Below are 25,968 nucleotides of genomic sequence, written 5' to 3'. Positions count from 1 at the left end.
ACAGAGCAGCGAGTCCCAGTGTCCGCTCTCGGAGACAGATTTATGAGGGTGTACTTTACGGATACAAGGTTGTATTTTTAGCGTTCAGCGGTCACACAGGTCTTCCTCAGACAGACGGCTGTTGACAGTGATTGGCTGCTATCTGGGTGGCTGTCAATTGGGGAGACAGTTTAGCACATTGTATGCCTCATCGGTTTGTTTGGAATGTCAGAGATCTGGAGCGCTCAATGTGTGGTCAGTGCTCACTGGGCGCCTGGGACGTAGGGTCATTTGAGAATAAGATAAGAAACGTAGGTGTGTCAGTGGATGTGTTTGAGAATATTATGTGAGACAATATCTGTGTTTGTGTGTACAGTCTTAAATTAATTATAAATTCCAATTTATAAATGTGTGTTTCTATGTCAGCATGTGTTTGTGTGTGTGCTAGTGAATGTGTCAACCTGTTACTAAGAAAGTGTGTCTGTGCTGTAGGTCCTCTGCTGCTCAGGGTCAAACCCCATCGTAAATTAGACTCTTATCTGATGGCACCTAACAGCTTTATTAACAAGAGACCTCCAGCAGGTGTGTAAAGACATTAAACACAGAGACAAATGAGTTAATGTAGAACTCAGTCTGACACATTTTTGTGCTTCACAAAAGTTTCTTATTGAGGTCAAGATTATTCAGGAATGGGCCTTGAAGCCTATACAAGCCATAGTCTGTGTCTGATCAGTTTTCACAAAATGAGAAACAAAGGAAGTTGTCACAGAATTTTCAAGCCTTTATTCAATTATGTTGAAAACATAGAAAAAGGAAAGACAATGTCAAAGACAACACCATATTTTTGAAATTGTGTGTGCTTGGATTGTCAGAATTCCACCTAAAAAGAATGCTTTATGCCCCAAAAGACCATTTTGTTTTTAAAATTTCAGAGAGAAAATTATCTAATTGTCATTCCGTTTGTAGTCACCTTCACAAATGAATGAAGCACCCTACATCAAGGTGCTGGGTGTAAACACAGCGGCAAGCTTTGGGACACACTTCCCTCCCTGTTCTTTATATGTATTTGAATTACTTTTATTTGATTTGTGCTGCTGTTTACTGGAATTTTGGTAGCGTATCCTTTTGCCATTAAAATAAATAAATGAATAGATAAATATGTAAATAAATAATACCATAAAAGGGAATTAAATATATCCCTGAGATTCACTGGTGATATTTCTTGTCTTTTACCTTTGTAAACATCTTCTCGTTTTTCGCTCTGACGTTTACGAGGTGTTCAGTTTTTGCAGTAGTTCCTGTTACACTTTACTATGAAATAAACACGACTACTGTTTTATAGAGACTAGAGAGGTATGTATTTGGTCTTAAATACAATGTAGCATTCAAGATGTTAACATCTGTATGACAATATTCAATGTCTGTCTTAGTTTGAACAGTTTACATTCCTCAGGGTAGTCGTGTGGAACTTTATTTGTATGATGTGTCATCCATGACGAACACAATACTTGCACATGGTTAGTAAGTTGGCATTGGTGCAGGCTCACTGTTGGGGAGTTTTATAACCCATACCCACTCCTCACTGGTTGGTTTGGGACATGAATGCGGAAACAGAGTACAAGTGTGTAGGGAGAGGGTGTACGGGGTGGTTTGGAAAAAGCCCTGCTTGCATCTTCACACTGTAAGCCACATGTTCAAGAAGTCACTGAAAGTCCAGTCACTTTCTATAAAGCTATAGAGTGAGACTTTGTCCAAGATGAGGAGCGATTCATTAGTCATTAGTTTACTGAACACACTTATGTGGCTTTGTTCTGTAATTCATAAAATTACAACAACTTTAAAATTGATGTTGGTTCATCTCTGTTATTCATATATTTTTGCTTTAAAGTTCTAGTAAAAATTTCATATCTCCTCTTCAGACTGTCATCTACTAGCTTTTTTTTTTTTGTGAAAGAAGTAACAGCGGCTTCCCTCAGCCACACCTTGCCCCTCCCAGCCCACATCCCCTCTCAACCTGCTTTATTCATTAACCCGCCTCCCTCCACTGTGCTCCTGCCTTCTTCAGTCAAATATTGCTCAAAGGAAACAATCATGGGACCTACATGCCTGGCTTTACAGGCTAATTTGTATCCCAGATGCACAAAAATCATGTGTTTTCTCTTCATACTTTCTGCCTTTGCCTAACTTTTACTGTCAACTGTTTAGAAGAGGTGGATGAAATGATTGGAGATGATGGAACATAATTTAAAAGCGACATTTGTTGATGAATATGGCTGCTGACATGTGAAAGTATGTTTGTGTCGCTGTGAACAACTTGGGGGGCCTCGCATTCTCCTTTGTCATTCTCCATTGTGAGCACATAAGAAGAATAATGTAAGCGAGATTCATGACAGAGGCATTACAGCTGCCAGGAAGAGGGTTTCCCACTGAGGCCACACCTGCCAAAAATGTTTGCAGTCATGGTTCTTCTAATAAGCTTTGGATTTAAACATCCTCCTAAAAGCAAACAGCAAGAAAACCTGGAAATGTGACAGACAATAAGAACAGGAGCTGAGTGCAGCTATTGTATGTGCGTGTGTCTGACAGTGTACAGTAATATTGAGCCCACCTGCTGTAGAGCATGACTCTGATGTGTGTGGGTTGGAGACTGGAGGAATCAGGCGCCTGGAGCCAAGGTTGCTTCAGGGCTGACCCACTTGTTGAGGGGAAACAAAGACCCCGGGGTGTAGTGGAGAGTCAGTCTGGCCCCGCCCGACCTCTGGGCGCTATGCCTTCATAATGAGACCTGCCCAGATCAGAGGCAGTTAAGGGGAGCAGAAGACGATGTATGTTTGTTCATCAGATGGGCTGCTGAAAAGAGCTTTTCCCCTTCTGCCTGTCTGCAGCTGTGCTGTTTTGACAGCTTACTGCATACTGTACATACTGCTGCATGGTGTATGTATGTGTGTCTGTCTGTCTGTCTGTCTGTCTGTGTGTGTGTGTGTGGGGGCGGGGGGCTGGTTGAGTGAGCCACTCACAATGTCAGTGTACTACTGTTTTGCGTTGAGAAAGACATGCTACTGGCAGGATGAACTTAGCCAGATACGGGTTTGTGTGTGTGTGTATGTGCGTCCATGTGTGTGTGTGTGTGTGTGCAGGTGTGGAGATTTTTGTTCCTTGCTACGCTTCATTGCACTCAGTGCCTCTGCTTGCTCTTTGAAACAGCTTTACAGAATATTAGGAAAGGTGGCAGGGTGTGATTTATTGAGCATAGTGCCAACATGAATATCATTACCAAGCAAATATTTGCCAATCTGTTCAGCTGACTTGTTACACATGTCAGTGCACACATAAATCTACAGTCCCAAGCTTCACAGTAGCTGTTAATTTTAATGGCGGTAGATTACTGTGAGCTGGTGTTTAAAACATTGCACATTTGCATCTTCCTAGAGGGCTGCTCTGGAATAACTGTGACATCATTACAGTCTTTTAGAAGAGAATTTATTGTCATTGTGCAGCATTCAGCAGAGGCACTGCTCCTGATTGCTGCAATGAAAAGACACAGGAAAACACTAAAAAACTAAAAAACTTCAGCAAACAAACATTGACAGCCGACAACACAGGTTCTGTTTTACTAAGTAAAATAAATAAATGCAGTGTAATTTTGCACATATTGATAAGAGTATTTATTGCATTATAATAAATACAATTATTGCACTAGAATAAATTCAATTTAAATATATTTTTTTATGTCTCCATGCTGGTGGTAGCCATGGCTGGAAGCTTTATATTTTCAGATTGTCCCTCTGTTTGTCCGTCCCATTCTTGTGAACGTGATATCTCAAGAACACCTTCCAGGATTTTCTCCAGATTTGGCACAAACGTCCACTCGGATTCAAGGATGAATTGATTAGGTTTTGTTGGACAAAGGTCAAGGTCACTACGACGCTGCGTCCATCTCATTATTGTGCACATAATATCTCAAGGTAGCCTTTAGGGTATTTCCTTACATTTGGCACCAACCTCCACTTGAACTCAAGGATGAAGGATGAATGAATGAGTGATTTGGAATTTGGTGTTCAAAGGTCAAGGTCACTGTGACATCACAAAACATATTTTTCACCATAAATCAGGAATATGCTGATTATGACAAAGTTTCACACAAATATCTAATATTAGAAAATGATGAACTGATGACTTTTTATATCCAAAAGGTCAAAAGTCAACTTCACTGTTAGATCATAATGTTCTGCAAATATATTCTCTGGCCATTGCTCAACATCGTAGCCCCGGAGACATTTGGTCAGATACTTGATTGGTGACACTAATCATGGGTGCCCGCCTTGAAACTGTGTTGTATAGATCTTCTGTGCTACTGTGCTGAAGATGTGCATGAAGCATCCACATTTAAGAATATAGCTTCATTGCAGTAACATCCATATTTGAAGCATTGTTTACTATCATGGTTACATTTGAGTCTGGACAGACATGATGTGAACTTTTACTGCAACTTGACTGATTTGCTGGGTACAACCACATCTTTCTTAAACCATTTATCCATCCATCCATCCATCCATTGTCATCCACTTATTCGGGGTCATGTTGCAGAGCCAGCCGGGTGAGGACAGTACTTCTGACATCCCTCTTTTCAGCAACACTTACCAGCTCCTCCTTGGGGACCCCAAGGTGTTCTTAGGCCAGATGAACTGTATAATCCCTCTAGCATGTTTTGAGTCTGCTCTGGGGCCTCCTACCAGTTGGACATGCCCGGAAATCTCTCACGGGAGGCACCCTAGAGGCATCCTGATCAGATGCCCAAACCAACTCATTTGGCCCCTTTCGACGCAAAGGAGCAGCAGCTCAACTCCAAGCTCCCTCTGGATGTCTGAGCTCCTCACCCTATCTCTAAGGCTGAGCCCAGCCACCCTCCAGAGGAAGGTCATTTGTGCTGCTTGTTATCGCGATCTTATTCTTTCGGTCACTACCCAAAGCTCATGACCATATGAGGGTCAGAATGTAGATGGACCTGGAAATCAAGAGCTTTGCCTCCTGGCTCAGCCACCTATTCACCTCGACTGTCCAGTGCGCAACAAAGTGCATATCCATTTCACACTTTTACCCTCACTTGTGAACAAGACCCAGAGATACTTTAAGTCCTTTGCTTGGAGCAGTAACTCTCCAAACCTGGAGAAAGCAAAACACAGACTTGAATGTGCTGAATCTCATCTTCACAGCTTCACACTGGGCTGCAAACTGCCCCAGAGCATGCTGGATGTCAGGGATGATGAAGCCAGCATAACCACATCATCTGCAAAGAACAGAGATGCAATTCTAAGGTCCCCAAAACAGTTCCCTTCCTTCCCCTGGCTGCGCCTTGAAATCTTGTCCCTTAATATCACAAACAGAATCAGTGACAAGGGGCAACCCTGACAGAGGCCAACACCAACTGAAAACATGCTTGACTTTGTGCAAGTATGAGGACACAGCTCTCATTTTGGTTACACAAGGACTGGATAGTTCATAGCAACAACCCTGGTACCCCATATTTCTGCTGTACCCCTTACAGGACTCAGGGGATGCAGTCATAAGCCTTCTCCAAGTCCACAAAGTACAAATAGACCAGATGGGTGAACTCCTGCGACTCCCACAGCAGCCCCACAAAGGCAAAGAGCTGGTCCACTGTTCCATGACCAGGATAGAATCCGCAATACTCCTCCTGAATCTAAGATTCAACAATCAGTCGGAGCCTCGTTTCCAGCACCCTGCAATAAACTTTCCCAGGGAGGCTGAGCAGTGTGAAACCATGGTAAGTGGAACACATCCTCCGGTCCCCCTCTTTAAAAATGGGAACCACCACCTCAGTCTGCCACCCCACAGGCACTGTCCCCGACCTTCACGTGACACTCAAAAAGGCGTGTCAGTCAAGACAGCCCAAAAATGTCCAAAGCCTTCAGCATCTCAAGAGGAATCTCTTCCACACCTGGCACCTCCCACACCATGTAAGCCACAAATACATGCCTGAAGTTTATTTTGTAGAAAATTATTGCGATTTAAATTGCAATGGCTATATTGGATAGAAAGTGTTTACTGAGATATTTTTGTCAAATTCTTTAGCCCTATTGAGATTCATGTTCAAAATGTGGTATGTCAGTCACTCATTAAATCTTATTGACAACTTTCTTAATATCACATGTATTCCACTGTTTACAGTTTCATAAATCACTTGCTTCAGTTAGGCCAAAGTGTATCTGGCTTGCTCTGATATGTGCTATGCAGGAGGGGGTGAAGATAAGCAGAGAAATTATTTTGCCAAAGTATTTTACCTTTCAAACCTTTAGAAATTTAATGTCAATGTGTCACAGTCACAAGAGTGACTGACCAAGAGTGTTTTTTCATGCCCTTTTAAAACATGAATGACAGTGAATGTAATTTAATATGGTATAAAGAGTATGAACAAAATGAGATTCAAAATATCACCAGTAAACTATTTTATCAGTTTTATTTCGTCTTTCTTTTTTCTCTATTGTATCATCTTGTCAGTCCATCTGTCTGTCTTCCTCTTTCTTTTCTCATGGTATTCCCACCATGTGTGCCCTGGTGCTCGGCCATCTGAGGCACAGCCATTTCAGTGCATACAATAGACTTTGCAGTAGCCTGTTGTAGTCTCTGTGCGCCACTTCAAAACAAGAAAGTTTTCAATTATCTCATGCTTGTTCCAGAAGTCTCTTTGTGTAGACACAGGTCCAGCCACAATGTCCCTCATGTGCTCAGTTTGCCTATATAATTCTATGAATAAAAACCCAACAACTATCAGATAGAAGGATGAAGAGTGTATTCCTTACCTCAGTATGTCCTGCTCAATTAGAGTTTAATGTCGTGGAAACAATGGTGCCGCAATAGGAAAACCATATGATGAGTCGGGTCTTTTTGGCTGCAGCAGTTTTGCTTCCAGCGTTGCAACGTGGCTTGTAATTAAGTATTTGTTGGGGGGGGGGGGGGCTCAAAGAGGGCAACGGGATGTTATTGTTTTGTTGTTTCTGTATCTTGAGTGAGCACAGACAACCAAAATATGTTTTTCATATAGGGTTATTTCCACTTCAGGATGTTGATGAGACCTCAGAACCTTATTATTCTCCCCCTTTTCTGGTTTGTATTGTTCTAGCATTAGGAAGGAGCATGAAGACGATGTCCTACTTAAGCAAATAATTATGTAATTCCTATTTGCTGGCATCCCTAGAAGATGGCATACCCACCTGCCAATTATTTCCACACAATTTTAACCATAGTGGTTTTGCTTACACATTAAATTCAGCCCTGCAAGAATTTCCTTCCTCTCTTACTTTTTCTGTCACATTGAAAATATTCCCCAAAGCTTCCTCTCTGGGTTCCAATTTACTGTCAGCAGTAGCTGCCACACTCTCCTCCTCTCCCTCCCGCCTCTCTCTCTCCCTCCTATTCATTTTCTACCTCTCACTCTCCCTCCTCTAAAAAAGCCCCAGTCCCCCCCTACCTCACCCAGCTGCACCTCCCCCAGCTCAGTTTACAAGGGGAGCTCGAAGAGATCAGCTCTGTAGTGAGAGGTTTTTTTTTGGCATTCTCAGAGTTACAGAGGCAAAGGAAGAGGCTGACGGGAGCAGCCCCTGGATTCGTGTAGAAGCCTGAGTGACTGGTTGAACATTTCTGTGGCCACATGAGAGAATGCTGTCAGGACTGGCTCTTCTGCTGCTCGTCTGCCTCCACATGCGTGTGCAGGGGAAGCCGCGGTCACAGGTAGGACCCACTTCACCTCTGTTGGGTCCTGGAGGAACCTGGGAAAGAGTGGGGATTCCCACTGATGCTAAACTCTGGCTTTAAGAGTTGCATTGCAGGATGCATTGCTCAATCTAAGTTTCCTCTGGACTTTTTGTGGTGAGGTTTTGGAAGTGGTCGATATGCTGATGCTTGTAATGTCACCAACAGAAATTTTGTGCAATTACTGGGCTTGGTGATTAAAGTAGATGTGATTAAGACGTCTAAATGCATGGATGTAGATGTAAGTAAGCCTGGCGCTCATTTACAACCAGTTATTAGTTCTTGTAAGCAGCACTGGATAGTGTCACACCATAACTTGGACTGTCAGTGTGGCCCCATGATCCTGTGGTCCATCTACTGAGTATTTACAGTATGGCTGTTTTCACTGTGGCTCTGCTTGCTCTCTGAGCAGTTTATTTTTCCACAGCACATTCACAGGCTACTTGTGGGATTAGATTTCCCTCCTAGTGGAAGACTCGGTGAGTCAGGCCTGTCCTGGGACTATAAAGATGTACTTGGAACTCTATTAGGGATAGACAGCGAGCCTGAATTAGCCTGTCACTGCTTGGGGCTCAGCTCAGCTAGTTTTAGCTCACCTGTGTTTGCTGACGATTGATGAGGCTGGCCTGAGGTGCCTGAGGTCTTCAATGCAAACCTGTGCCAAGGTCTTGATGAAGATGTCTGTGCCAGGTTTATATGACCCTAAACTATATAGCTATCAGTTTCATATATATGTTGGAATCTGTCAATGCACAAAATGTGTGTTGAGTGAGATGTTTTGTGTGAGCAATAAAAAAGCAGAGTGAAAAAGAGTGGTTGCATTTCTGGAGAACTCAAGTTGAAAGAAGTTGTTAAGAAAGTTTAATAGAATTAAACCAAAGTTAATGTTTCAGTATCAGGCGTCCACACAGTGCTGGACATTTTGTGATGTCCAGTCTCATCACAGTATCAATTTACCTTAAAATATATTTAGTCTTTTCTTATCTTAATGGTATGTGGAACAATGTTGAAGTGGAAACCCATCACTTTGACACACTTGCACATTTGATGAAGATGTTGAAAAACAGAAATGGGCAAAAAGCTTTTTGAAATATTTTATCTTTTTATGTTATGAATGAAGAAATGTATTAATTTTATTTGTCAGAAAGTCAGTGAAAGGCTGACTGTCGCATAAGTGACTTATTTATGTTTGGAATAATTTAGACCTCACTGATCTCTTTTTTTTCTAAAATTCCAATAACAGAAATTTGAGATTGGCAATGTACTGTTACTTTAAAAATATCGTGATATGAGACTAGATAATTCGATTTTGGACATTGTGATATCATAAGTGTCTTTTCCTGGTTTAAAAGGCTGCAATACAGAAAACTGATGTAACTTTCTGAACTTAACAGGCTGTTGTAGCTGTTGTATTATTTGATGTAACCCACTTAGTATGTCAGAGGTAGCTGAATGGCCTGGGGTGACCCCTGACAGAACGCTGGGGTTGTATCACAAGCACATTTCACAAAGTCCTGTCAGAACCACAGTTAGTGTAGCTCATCAGTGGCATCATCTGACACTTATTTCAACTACATGAAATGTTCAAAGTCCTCTTTTTATCATGTGATTAATCTCTGTCTTTTTGTGGATGTTTCCACTGGGTATCAAACTCATTACTTTGCAGTGTTAATGCCCAGCAGTGACCTTTCAGTCCTTCTGTTCCCAAAACAGTGCATCCATATCAGTGGAGTGATGTCAGGAGAAACCCTATGCATTTTTATGGCTGTAGATTCACTATGCTCAATGCTATTTCTGAGTGTTTTACAAGCATGGGACCCTTTAACGAAGACGCTCTCCCCTTCTCCCCAGCCTGTGAGGGCAGTTTGTGGTATGGATGAAGGCCTCTTTTTACAGTTAGTGTCAAAGGTCTTGCCACTCATGCCTACATCTTTCTTAACCACTTGGCGACACATGCTCATGCTTGCTTGTAGGACATCCTGCAGATATGATAACCTGATGGAGATATTGAGATTTTTAGTCCAATACTAAAATAAACTTAGTGTTGCTTGAACTTGCTTATTCATCGATTTAAAAATGCACAAACAGCTTTGATGCAATTTGTATATAATTGTTGGAACCGCAGCCGCTACTTGTTTTGTCCTCAGCTCGTCTATTCCTAGGTTACAGTAAATTATCCCAGCTTGTCTGCGTTCCCATTTTGGTTTGACACATGTTGCTATTGGTTTCATGAGATGCCCTGTTGTGGAGAGTGGAAAGCCGAGTGATTACTATCCAAAACACCAGAACTTGTGTTTCTGTTTGTGGTTACAAGCCACAGTTAGTCTTCTAGTTAGCGTTCCCATTATAGCAGAGCCAGAAGTGAAATCTGAGGGAGGGGATCAAATTGAATAAATCTGCAAATTTTTAGCTGTTGATGAAGTCACATCTTCCATGTAGTACATGCATAACCCAGCTAGAGTCAGAGCTTGATTACTCTTGTTTCCAGTTAATTTGTTTTAAAAAGAAAGTCTTGTAAACGGGCTTTGATGCATTTGATGGATACATACATGGTATTGTGGTAAAAGTCTCCCACCAGAAGCTGCAAAAATCTTCATGGTCACCAGTTCATTAAGAAACAGCAGTGCTCTTGTATAGCGGTAGAGCTAGGTTAGTATTATAAGTATGATAGGAAATATATAAGATCTCTTTATCTGGGGTAATGGTGTTAGGGTTAAATCCTCCAGCAACTTCCACACAGAGGGGACATACTCAAGAGAGTGTGTGTGGTAGTCAGGAGTGTGCTTTTTTTAACGTAACCTGTCTCCCCATAACATTAACATTAACGCATGCTGTTAATGAGGTGCTCCTCAGGGGTGGGGCCAGACGTTGTAAACTTTCAGACATTGAGGGGTCTGGGGGCATGCTCCACCGAGAGCTGGGATTTCTTTCCCATTTACAGCAGCTATATGCACTATTTTTCAAGCTATTTGAGATATAAAAAAATGGCTAAATAATGTTTAATCTCCAACTGTCCTCATCATTCTAAAATCACAGTACAACAAAACCTGTGGGGCGTCTTATTTTCACTGCTGTCACTTAAAAAGAGGCAAAAATTTGTCAGGTATTACTATTTTTAAGTGACTCAACAGAGGTAGGGAAGGAATTTGGCTTGAATAGCATTACTAATTTTGAAACCTACGTTTGTCATACTATGCTGGAGAAAAGTTCAAAGAATGAGCTGATGTATCTGTTACATTTCAATCCCATAATTATCTGGGCAGCTTTACTTGCAAATCAAGGGTCCCTACCAATGCCATGTAAATGTGGTCTTTAATACTCTGAAATGAATGCTAGGCCAACAGAATAACATCAACTCAATTATGTTAGATTTGTTTAGGGAATAGCAAAGATTATGGTCTGCTGAGAAAACATTCAGGGCTGGGGCCCCAGAGGCCACTACCCCCCCGCCTGCTCCGCCACTGGTGTTTGTTGCCCTTGGAAATAGTGCAGATAAACCTAGATTAACCTATTCCTTACATGTTTGCTTGTGTAATTTTTGGAAAGACTAAAAAGTGCCACCCTCCAGTCTCTTTAAATGCTTAGTATCTCACATTGCAGCCCCAGGCTTATCACTTCAGCATGTGGAGAAATCCAAAGCTTGACAGACCTTAGTTACAGTTGCCAAACTGTGATTGGGCAGTCACTGTTTGGGGGAGGGTTTAGATTAGGTCATATGATACATTAATTCCTTTATTGTTGGCACTAAAGGCCCATCTAAGGACAGGCATTGCAGGTGAGCCTATAGGCCATAAATGCTGTAGTGCAAACTTGTACCTATTCAAATAAACATGAAATAAATTCTACATTTAGAAATTTGATACCAGTGATCGATGTCCCCAGATCACATCCAGTGTTATCCTCAAAATGAGACAAATATTTTGAGACATAATATTATATTTATAGTTCAGACAGGATGTAACAGTAAATCAGGTCAGTGGTTCTGTCAGTCTATTAGTGAGAATGTCATATGTGAACTTGATGACAGTTTGGCTTCCACAGATACAGATGTGTTTGAAGTGCTGACTGAAGTCAAAGCAGTGATGCCTTCACCCGCTCATTAAAACCAGTTAAAGATCCACAGGATCCCAGCATGTGAGAGGCAGATGTTGGTGGCCGTGGCAACCTCAATGTGCACTTCATAAGAAAGAGAGGTGGTGTATTATCATGTCATAATCTTATTTCATACCAATCTTTGTTTTAAAACCCTTTTAATCATAATCTTATTTGATTTTCATGTCAATGAGATGTCTGCACGATCTCAGTAATGTCATTCCCAGACTCAGCATCGTGTCTTGAGGTCACTTCCACTATAAATTCTTTGTCGTTCGTTGGGATGATGTTGCCACCGTATTCTCAACCTGGAAGCCGAGTTAGGGCTATATTGCATTTCCAGACGAGCTTGTGTGTTACAGCTGACCAAGTCATGATAACTTCATTGGCAGTCGGCCAAAGAAAATTACAACCTTCCTACGTGTGAAGAGACGCAGAAATCCCCAACATGTTCACCAAACAGCCCCCTTTAACCCCGCGCTCATAAATATGTTTTAAGTTACTGCACTGCCTCCTTCCTGGGATGCATTTTTACAGTAGGAGTACAGATCATAGCATGCCTTTATTCCCCGTGGTTTACCATGAGGAGCTGTGCTAATATCCCTCTAACTTTGCCGGGCAGGAAGTACGCTGTTGACATGAATGAGATTAAAAGCCTTGAGTCTTGTCATGAAATTTATTTGTTGATTTTCTTTACAGAAGTGTAATCGATATAGTGCATTTGAAGGTAGTGAAAACATCAGGGCTGTTGATTGATTAGAAAATTATTAATCACATGATTAGCTGTGATTAATCGCAATTAGCTTTTTTTTCTTATCAGATGTGTAGTATATAACTCTAGAGAAAGATAGTTGATTATTGAGTCTCATTCTGTGGTTGTCATATACCAATACTTTGGGTTGGTGGTTTAGTCTGACTACCAACTGAAGGTATCTGGTATTTGACGACCTGGGAATAAGGTGAAAGGTCAAAGACAACTTACGTCTTTGGTTTTGCGAACCACGCAGATACTTTTGTTTTTCTGCGAAGATCAGTTGAGCAACTTTCTAAAGAGAGACTTCCTGCCTAAAACTTTGTCTTTATCCATCTTTAGCCAGGATGGTTTGGTTTGGCAGCACATGTTGTCATGTAGATCAGCCACCACAGGAAGGAAACAAAATGGTGCTGCATTAATTGCCAAAAATGTTTTTGAACATATTAAATATTTCAAATTTATTGCAAAAAATAACATGTAGATTTTCACAGCACTAGAAAACATGTTTTGAAGGAGACAGCAGCAGTCTGTGCCTCGCAGTACTGTTTTCTGTTTTTCTTTTTGCGGTCAGTAGGAAAGCTGAGAGGGAAACTACTAAGACGCAGGTTAGAAGGTTCTGGTGGGATATGAGCCTCAGCCAACATGGATTTATGTGGATTCAGAAGGGGGGGGCTGGGGATTGGGCTTAACCACTGCACCATCTCCAGACTAAGAAAACATCTTTTTATTCATAACCTCCTCCATTTCATTGACTTTTTGCAGAGTTGTTCTGGGCAAGTCTGTCAGATCTGAGAATTGTCTTTTACCAAAGGGAAATACCCAGGTGATGTCTCAGTGCTTTATACTGACTCCTTACATTTGTGTCTCAGTGTGGCTGTGGTACTGACAGTAGTGTACTAACCTACCGTGGGAGGACAGAGAGAAGCCTAGACTGTAGACATGGGAAAGGGGCAGCAAGTCACATAAACTTTGTATTTGTATTGAGCTGTCTGTCAAAGCCCCCATAAACAACATATTATGTTCACATACTGCCTCACCGCTGTGATTTACTGTGAATTACTTTCTTGTGGCTGTTATTACTTCACCACTAAATAATTTAGTGTCTTCATACTTTGAGGTTGTAAAAGTCAAATGTCTCAAATACTAGTTTTACATATTTAGTGTGTGACCAGACCAGTTTGAACCCTAAAAGTTAATAAAAATGCATCACACAGACAGCTGGATACATTTCAGAGACAGATGACAAAGGTGGCAGAGATGTACATGCTGAGCCTTGTGTAAAATTTAATGCACAGCATCTTTTCTAGTGGGTTTAGTCTGTGTGTATGGCCCAAAACAGCTGCCAACATTTGGGTTCTGCTGATGCAGTGGATGTCATGCCATGAGCACCTGCTGGTGTTAGTCTGTTAGCTATGGGCTTGATGTGTGTGTCAGATGCAGATTATTCTGTCTAAACCACCTAAACACTAGCTGACAACATTCACCTGTTAGACACAGAAACTGGTGCCTTCACTTCCCAAACTCTCTTCTGTGCTTTGTAATAATAAAAAACGTGTTTGCATCTCATCCTGTAACTCATGTCTCAGACAGTCTCTTCAGCAGCCAGGTTTAGAAAGACACCAGACCACTGCTGTTTAATATTAGTCTGTTACCAAAGAGCACTAATGGAAATTCAGTAAACAAAAGCATCTTAATAAGGCTGTATAAATAACCTGTATCATCTTGCTCACAAAATAAACTGCGTCAAATATCTTGACTGATGGTTTAGGCCACTGTGACAGACAACTGTGATATCTGTCTTCACTCAGTAAAGACACAAATAACCTTGTCTGTCACAAACCTTACAAAATATTTGACCCGCTGCAACAGAATTCATCTAAGGTACACAAGCACACTCACACACTCCTCTGCACCACATTCCAGCACCGAGTAGCGCCTGTTTTCCACCACATCTCAAACTTAATTTACTCCAGTAGACAGGAGTCAAAAGCCTGCATGTTGCGTCTACCACTGCTGTTAATTTAAGCATGATATTCTGAGCATTAGTGTTTTATTCAGATTTGCATTCCTAGTTTGGAGCCACAAACCAGGCCTCCTACATGGATAAAAGCACTATTATTGCAATACAACTGTAACATTATGCCAGAGGTGTCAGGAGGAGATTTAGAGCCTTGGTACATATTTGACCCAACTCTCTGATAGTGGTTTAGATGGTTTTTCGCTGCCTCTAAATCTTTATTTCAGGGAAGAGATGCCTCTGCATGCACCCAAGTGAAACAGCAAACTTGGAATCATTTAAATTAACAGGCAGATAAAAGGGGCCTGTGCAAATCACCACTTATTTCTGGGCTACAGTGTGAAACTGAAGACAGAAATTAACATTGAAAAAAAGTGTTGTTTTTTAAAATGCTTTTTTTAATATATTGTCTGTACTGTAAATATCACCAACACATTTATTGTACTCGTCAGTTTGCCCCCTTAAAAGCTGCACTAATAATTATTTTCATATCAACAACTGGTCAAATGACTGCTAGTAACATGAAAGTTGTTGCTCACAGTGAAGAACACACAGAGTTATCCCCAACTCTACTGTTCCCGTCAGCTCTACAGAGCGTTGTAGTGTCATTCAGCTCAATGTTTTGGTTTACTTTTACTCTTTCATCTACGCCACTCCATTGTGGTGAACAGAGAGCTGAGCCAGAAGGTGAAGCTTTCAATTTACTGGTCCATCTACGTCCCAGCTATCACCTATGGTCATGAGCTCTGGGTAGTGACCGAAAGAATGAGGTTCCAGATACAAGCAGCCGAAATGGGTTTCCTCCGTGGGGTGGCTAGGCTCAGCCTTAGAGATAGGGTGAGGAGCTCGGACATGCAGAGAGAAGCTCGGAGTAGAGCCGCTGCTCCTTCACGTTGAAAGGGGTCAGTTGAGGTGATTTGGGCATCTGATCAGGATGCCACTTGGGCACCTCCAACTGGAGGTGTTTCGGGCACGTCCCACTGGTAGGAGGCCCCGGGGCAGACCTAGAACATATCTCATCTGACCTAGGAACGCCTTGGGGTCCCCCAGGAGGAGCTGGAAAGCGTTGCTGGAGAGAGGGATGTCTGGGGTGCTTTGCTCAGCCCCACGACACGCCCAAGATAAGCGGATGAAAATAGATGGATGGATCTCATCAACCTTGTTTACGGCAGCAGGCAGCTTTTTTCAGCTAAAAAGCTCTGATGAAACCGAATCTGCCCAGAGTGAAAAGGTAGACTGGCATAGTTAGCAACTAACTGGTGATTAAAGTGGAGTGTTGAACAGCTTCAGAGTCCGTCAGGAGCTAAAAGGAGTGTGAGCATTGCATCTACATATATCAGGATGCCTGAAACAAGACTTCATATGAATACTGATATTGCTCAGTGTCTACTGAGTGTGTGAAGGGGCTGCTCTTTTCAAATGTCAATATTGTGTTTAAAATACTATTTTTATTTTAGCTTAACCTGTCCTGAAAATTCCCTGACACATGTAGTAGCCATGCATTAAGCCTTTAAATACAGGAAGTGGAAGAGAGCCTTGGGTTTAAGAGGTTAAACAAAATAAAGTGACAGCCCCGTCCTTCTGTTTTAAAGGTCCCCAAATTCACATGACCCCATAAATTAGTTGAAATCGCTTGTTTTTTTATTAATTTAAGGACCCAACACACTCATTCTATGTGTTGACATTTATCCCACAGCTCACACTTCACTTTAGTAACCATAATACTGACAACTGTGAGAGTCCAGGTTTTAGAGTCTCTGCCCTAGTTTATTTTCAGTATTTAAACATTAAAGGCCCAGTGTGTAAAATGGGTTGAAAACAGTGACATCAGTGGTCAAATTCTAGATTGCAGGGCTCACTCGCTCACCCCTCCCGTCGGGTAAATGACGGTGGCCTCGTAGGGACAAAAAGCCTTGCGCACGAGTTTTTCAGGAGTAGGTCTATCTAGCGACGAGGTGAATGTTTATTTAGAAATCTAAGCCATGTTACGATATTGTAATGAATCCCTCACGAGCAGGAGACCAGAGGAGCATTCGGGAAAAAGGCCAGTTTATTTGAGCACTCCAGAAACTCTGGTAACACTCCAGGGGGTAAAAGACTCCGTCCCAAACTCTGACTCTTCTAGCGTAACAGACATGCTTCATAACTTTACACACATACATGTTTACCATACTAAGTGGGGACCCCCCTCCCCTCTCTGCTCAATCTCCAGCCCACACACTGACTGACAGCATAGCCGGTAAACAGAGCTCAGCTGTTTATTTAGCCTAGCAATATCTCCGGACTATAGTAGCTGCAAAGGACGACTCTGAACGCGATTTTGAAGAGTTTCTTGTAGCGGACACAGACCCAGAGCCATACCTGTTTGAGCCGGAGCACACAGATGAGGAACTCCATGTGTTTGATGCTGAGCGGGCGAGAAGAGAGGCTGAATGCACAGAATGGGATTCAGTGCTACTGCTACCATCATTGGGGAGATATCACCAGGAGGAAAAGCGCCGCAGAGAGTGCATCACAAGGAGTGAAGTTGCGTCTTCTTTTCATCGCAGATGACGGTTCGGGTTCATTCTCTCCTGTTGCGTGGTAAGTGTGGTCCATTCGCAAACTTTATAACTAAAAAAACTTTTCACTACTCTCTATCGAGGAACTACTAACACTCTCTGCTGTTTCCTCCTCCTCCTTCCTTCCTTCCACTGTCTTCGTTGGTTTATTTATACACGCGAAACGCGTTCTCTGGCTGGCTGGATTGTCCACTCGGTCTGCTGTACATACATGGCGGCGCAAGATGGCGACCGCTCTAAAGCAAGGCCCTTGCTATATATATATATATAAAAGCATAATTATAAGGCTACGGAAACCAAACGAATTTTTATACACTTTTGTAAACATATTAATGGGTAGAATATTCAGATTCAGATTCAGATTGACAATAAACCATGCCAAATATTACACACTGGCCCTTTAAAGCTGCAAATGAGTTCAAGTGCTGTCATCTTTGATCTATAGGCCCGTGGGGGGGGAACCTGTAGTTCAGTAAGAAAGGACTGCAACTCACCTCTCAGGACGTCTGTGTCTAATTCTAAAGTGCCTTGTGTTTTCTGGGAGAAGAAGAAACCTCCAGCGACATGTGCCTTTGGCTGCAAGTGAGGTCAGTTTGTTACAAAAACTCAGTGTGATGAGTTTAACCCAGCTGCATCTTGTGGGACAATACCATCAGGATTTACTTTAAGATTACTTTGTTTTCAGTGTTCACGACTTGACTGGGAGTCGATTCTTCCATCCTGACACGTGTAACCATTTCCAGATGAAGGTGGGCTTTGGGGACGTTTTAAAAAATCCTGTTATAATTCCACTGAAAACATGGCAGTTTCTCTCAGCAGCAGATGGCACAAGCCACCCACAGAGAGAAGGTGAGAGAAGCTTTAACGTGGTCTCTGAGCGAAGAAACTAGACCAGGATTCCAAAGCTGCCTCCTCGTTCATCAACTGCAACAAGATCTCTGTTTCATTTCTTCTGGGAAGAGTTGGCGAGGCTTTTCGCCGAGCCGTGGCTGCGTTCATTTGTCCTGACAACCAGCGACACCTCATTTTGATGGGTTCACAGTCAAGGTCACATTTGTCAGAGGCAGCCTGGAGGGCAGATGTGACAATTTGGGGGATTATTTAGGGACAGATTAGGATGTTAGTGTTGTGCGCAGAGTTTGTCTTGACAGTTTAGTGATTTTAATGGTGCAACTGTCCAAATCACTAGATATCAAATTGTCTCTCTCATGCTTCCCATGTTCTAGGCATAAAACCTCTTGGCTCTTCCCTTGTAAGAAGAACGTAAACCCTTTGTGTTTTTAAATCCACAGTCATATGATATCACATTGACAATTCAGATTTGGGGTCACTGAATTTCACTGTTCATTCTCCACTCTTATAATAACATGTTTTGATTCAGACATTTTCTCATCGAAATGGCCGCAGATAACCTCTCCCCTTGTCAGTGTCTTTTTTTATGAGAGGAACATTTTTCCCTTTTTCAGGCAAAGGCTGCCTAGCTGCTGTAATTGTGTTGTTTTAGTTTGAAGGGATTTATGGTGAAAATGGAGACATGGAGGAGATATTCATTGGTAGTCATGTCACTAACAGTCCTCCTCGACTGCATTTTTATTTGTTTTTCCACGGCAGACTTAGTGGAGCTTGTCAAAACGTCCCAAAATGTGTTTTACCACGTATTATGTACGTCTTTATCACTATCCTGTATTATTCTGAGTTGCTTTATATTCACAGATCTGTAAAGTGAGATCATGAAATGCAGCAGTTTTTCTTTGAATGTTATCATGTTGTGTTTAGTGATTTTTATCCCGACTTTATTCAGCCCCATGCTGCACTGCAACCTAATTCCACACTGACCACAGAAGCGTTTGGTAGTTTTATTTCATTCCCCCCCCCCCAGCTCGCTCTCTTAGTTTGCTGTTCTTTTCTCTCATCACTTATTTCCTGTGTGGAAGGAGGCACTTCATGTTTGTTTTGGCTCAGGTGGTGTTTTGGCCCAGAACACAGCGAGCTGCTACGAGTGGACGAGTGCCAGACTCTCCTCTTGAGTTCACCTCAGCTGCCACAGCCCACCGTTTTTACCTCCATCTCTCCTGCTATTCCTCCCATTATGCCTCTTTTCATCCTTTTACTGTACCTCCTTGTCCTCTCCTTGCTCTCTGTCCTTCCATCTGTGGACTTAGAGTGGCTGCTCTAGTACAGCTAAACCTTCAAGGAGATGACCACAATTGTTATGACTTATTTCACACATCCTGTCCATTTGATGATGTCATTCATCTTTAGTTAAGTCATCATGACTGCATGTAAACTCACAGCGGTCTACATGCTTAGGAAGTTACCATATTTAACTTGTTTTTGTAACGAATGTTGGGAGCAACATTCATAGCTCTGAGGCAAATATGTTTGCATGACAAGACAGAGCAAGAGGAGTATGTCAGCTTCAATCAGGGAATACATATGGTCGCCATATGAGAGCTGCAAAATGACTCAAAGGCCCAGAGATTGGCTAGTGGCCAATCCCAGAAAGTCTTTGTATGATTATGTCTGCCCCCCCGCGATGCCCATTCTGTTGGTTTCCTTATTGGTGACTGTGGTCTGTTTGGGCCTCACCGTAACCACAGCCTTGTGTGTTTAAGTGTACGGTAGCTCACTGGGACCAGTTTTCGCTGCTCCACCACCTGTTTGCACAGTGAGGTTGCTTTTACTGCTGCTTTAAGTGAATTTATGGACTGCTGATGTTAACTGTTCTATTTTTACTGTGCCCAGGTTTCCTGTATTTTTTACCATCAATGTGACACAGAAAACTCACACCCTAGAGACTTAGAAAAAAATTTCTGGGCTCAGTTCAAAGACAGTCATGCCAAAAAGATGCCCTCTGGGAAGTAACAAGATCCCTGCTAATCACTATTATTTGTTTGAGTTTATTGAGTTCATTTTACAGGTACGACTTGGCTCAGCTTTGTAAATGTAATCTTTTATGCCTAATTTGGTCTTTCTATTTGACTAAGTATAGCTTATGTATATGTACACAACCCATTATTCACTTAAATTAAGAATTCAAATATGTTATTCCCATGGCCTCGGAAAGTTCAGTGAATATTTATGAACATGAGCTGCTTTCTCTCAAAGCCAGAGACCAGGGAAGTAAATCTCAGACTTGTGATGCCATAGGGTAGAAAGTCTGGGGCTGCTCCATAAACAATGAATGTGAGCCTGATTTTGTGAACCCACAGAATATTTGTTTTCTTTTTTTATACCCAAATGAGCTTTAGTCTGTTGTAGTGTTCTCAGTTCTGAAACACAAAATGTACCCATATACTCAGAACCTTCCCCTGGGTGGTCTCAGCTACTTTAATTTATGCAGTGAACACACGACAGACAACTGGGCGTACGGTCATTTCCATGCCAGGCTCGGCATTTATCAATGTGAATGACAGCAGAGAGAAGTTTGAGTTAGTGTAGACTTGCTGTGCAGCATTTTAAATCTGGCTGAGCTGGAGAATTGCTATTAGACCAGATTCTGACTGGCATCTACGTATTTGCAGCCACATACTAACCACTTAGAAATGTACACATGGACGTGCGCTCTCACTAATAATATATTATATTTATTATATTTATATAAACTTTTCTCTTCTTTTTAACACTGACAAACCACAGCATGTTTAGATCAATTATCATTAACACATAATTCAAAATAAATAAATAAACCTGGTGACAGTGAGCATATTTAAATACAAATAGCCTAGGGGGTTATTAAATTTTTACTGGTGTCTGGCTCGGACACAGGTTGTGCGTCTGCGTCTCCTTCGCCACTTGTTAAGCCCGAAATGGAACCTGACCTAACACACACGACCACATGCTCCTCAATTATAACAATATCAATACTATATAACGTATAGGGTAATATTATTAATACATGTCAGCTATAGGTCGGCTCAGCTGGAGTTCGAATGTCCACTGCATGGCTTTCAACCACAGCAGTGTTTTTCTTTTCCATACTGCATTTTTCTAACTTCATTTGATGCCACTTTTGAGGCTGCCAAATAGAACCAGTTGGTTAAACTGGACCTGCATTTCCATTTCCAGCTCAGAGAAGTTTCTTGTCTTGGCATCTCTCCATGTCATACACTCAAGGGGCAAGGTGTCTGAACCCAGGTCATATTGGGGTGGAATATGAAATGAGGATTGTTTGCAGATGCCACATTTATCATCATATTATTTGTCTATAGAGCATCTCCAGACTTTGTATCCTATGACATCAAAAATTTGAGTTTTATCATCCTTGTTTTTGGATTTAGGAGAGTTGTTCGTATCTTCTAATATTTTTGGACCTAGACCATAAGAATAGCATGTATACATTTTGAAAATGGGCATGGTTCCCAGTAAACGGCAGTTTTATTGAACACACTTTTACTGTAATACCTCAGCCATTTCCTTCGATAATGTTTGTCACTCCTCACATCTTCGTTAAACTGCTTTTCCTCCTCTGTCTCAGAGTCTAGGCTGCGATGACTATCTCGGATCAGGAAAGGTGATGGACAAATGCGGTGTGTGCGGAGGCGACAACACAACCTGCAGGCTCGTCTCTGGAGTGTTTAAACACAGTTTGTCCAAGATCGGCTACCACAAGATAGTGGAGATCCCAGAGGGAGCCACCAAGATCAACGTCACAGAAATGGTGAAGAGCAGAAACTATCTAGGTAGGAAAAAACATACTGATCACATTGATACTGCAAAATATATATCCATTGCACTTGATACACTTAAGATGTCAGTGCTCTGCTCACTCTGCCACATAACTCACCTGGAAGCTCTGTCACCACTTGCTGATTCTACTGCCGCTGGTCATACAGCATTTCAAAAGCCCAGCCTCCACCTGGTAAGCTCTGAATCTACCTTCCCAAGGGGGGAAGCAATCATCGACACTCTCCACTCCCTCCTGTGCTGACGCCAAGTTTTCTTCTAGGGAGTGATGAGGTCAGAGCCTGGACGCCAAATATCGATGCTGTACATATTTTGCATTCGCATTCTAATAACCCAGTCCACATGAGTTGGCTGAGTGAACTACATTTGGGGGAAAAACCAACAGAGCTGTTTCTTAGCAGCACATCAGGGTGTTAAAATCATACTATAATAATACTGTTTTGACATGTATTCGTTTGTCTGACAACATGTTTTCTAGTCTTTGATGCAAAATGGTCGGAGCAGTTCGAGTTTTGATCACTGACGCATTGGTATTGACTGCTATCCCATGTCTGTTCTCTGCTCTGAGCTGGTAAATCTTGGATCAGCTCAAAAAGGTTTTTTAATATGAGGCTTTGCTTGTGTTCTGTCACAGCTGCCTCTCGGCAAGTAGAGAGTTCCAGTTGTTCATCCAGATTTACAGTTTCATCAGTTGCAGAGCTTTGCCCTTATGCCACCTCAAAACACATGTAGAAGGAATGGGATCATCCACCCACCACATGTAGTGTTATGTTACTGATTAAAATGATGACGCCATTGGAAAAAAAGTTCATGGTGGGTCATGGTAGAAAAGATGAAATGATAAATGTATGTGATAAGTTGACATTTTACAATTCTGCTGCTTCCAGCTGTGCAAGCAGCAGCAGGCAGCAGCAGCAGCTCGTAAAATTAATTAGATTTGTCTGATTAGGAAAGGCAGATCAACCAGGGGGCGGTGTCACTTTTTCAGTATTTCTCCAGCATGCAGTCTATGTTCAGCCTTTCATAGGAGCCTCTGAGTGAAACACAGTACGCAGATAATTGCCGCCTTTATGGAGGTGCGACAGAGGGGCACACTACTGGGTTATTTTCAGAAGTGACTGTTGGAATGTCAGACATTGTTTAATGAGAGCCATGCCCCAACTCAGCAGGAGGTTCGGAGGAAGTGGGGAACGGCCCCGATCCCCCCTCCGAGGCCACTTCCCCTGAGGAAAGTGCATAAATATGCTTTCATTAGAGGATCTTACCCCTCAAGCCTCACCATCCTTTTTAATTAAAGTGAGGAATTTCACCACTCTGTAAAAAAATGGACAAGAAACATTCCAAGGATGGATTCAGTGGCTGCTTTTCAAATCCCATCTACTTGGATGCCAAGTGTGCTGTGCTTTATTTAATATGAGCTCACCATTTATTTACACGCAAAGACACTTGAGTTATGTTCCTTTCACTTTCACAATTTAAAGGAATACTTCAACCCCAAATGACCATTTGTGTATCAGTTACTAACCCCTAGGTATGTTGAATTCCTGAAGAAAACTGTTTTTCTTGAATGCCTCGGGTGAACGAAGAATCCAAAACACATTTGTTTATTTTCACACAACTCATGCAGTATAATTCAAGTCTCAGGACTTTCATAACAGACAACCCTTTCCAACAGTGAACTAAACTGAAAGTGAAACTTACCTGTGCTCTCTTTAAAGCCAGACTCCATATTGCTCAGCGAGGTAAAATTTACTGGTTTTGGTAATGGTGTCTGGCTTTAAAGACAGCATAGATACGTTTCACTTTTAGTTCAGTTCGCTGTCCGTTGGGAGGGTACTGATCATATGACTAAATAAATGAGACCTGGATTATACTGCATGAGTTGTGTAAGAGTTTGTAGACAGATATTTTGATATAGTTTTGCTGTTGTTAATGAAGGTTGCCTATGACATCAATTCATCAAGAATTTTCTCCATTTTTGGATTCTTTATCTGAGGTATGCCAAAAAAAGTCTTCTCAGGTGAGTAACTGAAATACAAATGGTTATTCATAGGGTGAAGTATTTCTTTAATCGATGAGAAGGACACAAAACTCCAGCCATCAGCATCTTTCCGAATATTGGATATTTGGGTTTTAAAATGCAAACAGGAATATGAGACAGGGGCAGGAATCTAGCAGGAGCCACCAACTGTATCCCCACCACGTCCCTGATTTTCCCTCAATAGGCCTCTGTTCTACACTGTGCATCTCTAGTGTGCTTTTAGTTGTCCAAACACTCTTTTACAAGCCTGTCTAATGTTACACCTCTAATGCTTTTCTAATGGCCTCTTGTACTTAATCCATGAAATCAGTGGAAAACATTTTGGAGGATTTTGTTTCAGGATTTGCATGAAAGATTTGCCAGCACAAACAGATTGTCACGTTTATAACGGACATTTCTTTGAATGTGCACGTGAGGGCATTTATTCCGTTAGCTATAATTACTTTTTTGGGTGGAGAAAGTCAGTGTCAGAGTTTTCTTTTTTTTAAACTACAGCTCTCATAATGCCTAAAATGGTTTTACATTAAACAATAATTATGTGGAAGTGGTTGTGGCAGTATTTTCCTTTTCGTTTGAGCTCAGGGTTGTCAGTGGTGATGGTGTGGTTGTTCTCTCTGTCTCCAGCTCTCCGAAGCCGATCGGGGCGATCCATCATTAATGGAAACTGGGCTATTGACCGACCAGGGAAGTACGAAGGAGGGGGGACCATGTTCACCTACCGCCGGCCCAACGAAATCAGAAGCACAGCTGGGGAGTCTCTTCTCGCTGAAGGGCCCACCAATGAGATCTTGGATGTTTATGTAAGTAACAAAATTAAGTTGGTCCTCCAAATACTGACAGTAGTGACCCTCCTTCCCTTTTATTCATACTGACAAGCTGAAGTTTGACTGAAGAAACTAAGGTTTGTCATTGCACGATCACTTTTCAGAGCAGATATCATCTTCGAAGGACACTCTTAAAATATTTGAAGGTGAACAGCATTATTTTTTGATTCTTACTGAGTCTCTTCTTTGCCTCAGATGATCTTCCAGCAGCCAAACCCTGGTGTCCACTACGAGTACATTTTACCCTCTGAGAAACCAGTCGGCCCTCAGCAACCAAACCACAGACCAGAAGGTAAATGAGCCCTACACATACCCATCTATTCAAACACCCACCCAACCAACCAAGCATTTAATAACCCTCATATATCTTATTTCACTCTACCCATCCATTCACCACAATGACTCGAGTCTATTGTTCAGGCACGGAAAAAAAGCAGGGAATGATATGGGTCAGCACACCAAATCTATCAGATTGCTCCTTTAATTCAGGTATTAAGTAACTAACATGCAGAAACGAGGCCAAAACCTGGTCATACATTTTTCCCTAGCAGCACAACTGTGTTAGCTGGTGGCTATAGCTGCTTGTACTGTGAACAGCACGGCAAATAAACACAAGCGTGCATGCTAACTTCACCTTGTACAATACCCTACTCCGAAAGATGTGCAGGTAATTTCACTGCAAACACCACACAGCGAGGTTTGCAGCCCTTGCAGTTCCATTTAGAATTTTACTTTAAAGTAGCCTTAAAGTTGGGGGCTAGCTTGCTAGCACTCATCCTACTCTGGCGCCAACTATTTACCCGTGTTCACCAACCTGTTGGCACTTAAAATGCAGGTAACTATGTAGTTTTACTCTTAACTTTTTAAAATCTGTGCAGTTTAAACATTTATAATGTTTGTATCTTAGAGAACGCTGTGAATGGACAGGGTGGATACGACCATCACGGCAACACTCACAAAGAAAACTTCAATCCAGCAGGTGGAGTTTGGAACCCTCCTCGTCTCCCAGACAACCAGGTTCCCGTCGTACAGCCACCCAGACGCGAGAGAGAGTACAACTGGAAACTGGCTGGAACTACAGAGTGTAGCGCCTCCTGTGGTAAAGGTCAGTAAGAATATTTCTTTTTTAGCTTTTTAGGTGTTTACACATTTATAAAAACAAAAAAAACACAGAGGATGACTCCAGGTAACATTTCGTAGTTTATGTGCAACTTTTTTTTTTTTTTTTTTTTACAGTATATTTT

The 25,968-nt window shown here is 41.9% G+C and overlaps 1 protein-coding gene across 4 annotated transcripts in view; it reads left to right on the top strand.

Annotated features, from left to right (window-relative positions):
- Positions 1-25,968, top strand: part of thsd4 (thrombospondin type 1 domain containing 4) — a 52,449-nt gene that overhangs the window by 17,909 nt on the left and 8,572 nt on the right. Inside the window, exons 1-5 of one of the 4 annotated variants that reach the window (XM_033611847.2) lie at positions 7,519-7,728; positions 21,651-21,855; positions 24,525-24,700; positions 24,920-25,016; positions 25,632-25,829. In XM_033611847.2, the coding sequence (XP_033467738.1) occupies positions 7,657-7,728; positions 21,651-21,855; positions 24,525-24,700; positions 24,920-25,016; positions 25,632-25,829 (748 nt within the window). In that variant the 5' untranslated portion in view covers positions 7,519-7,656. Of the gene's footprint in view, positions 1-7,518; positions 7,729-21,650; positions 21,856-24,524; positions 24,701-24,919; positions 25,017-25,631; positions 25,830-25,968 lie in introns of those variants that run through there. The other 3 variants (XM_078161479.1, XM_078161476.1, XM_033611753.2) reach the window with 3 other exon arrangements.

Source organism: Epinephelus lanceolatus, chromosome 2 (assembly GCF_041903045.1).
Source record: "Epinephelus lanceolatus isolate andai-2023 chromosome 2, ASM4190304v1, whole genome shotgun sequence".
Lineage (NCBI taxonomy): Eukaryota > Metazoa > Chordata > Actinopteri > Perciformes > Serranidae > Epinephelus > Epinephelus lanceolatus.
Note: the sequence above shows the minus strand (reverse complement) of the source record. Positions and strands in the feature narration are given on the sequence as shown.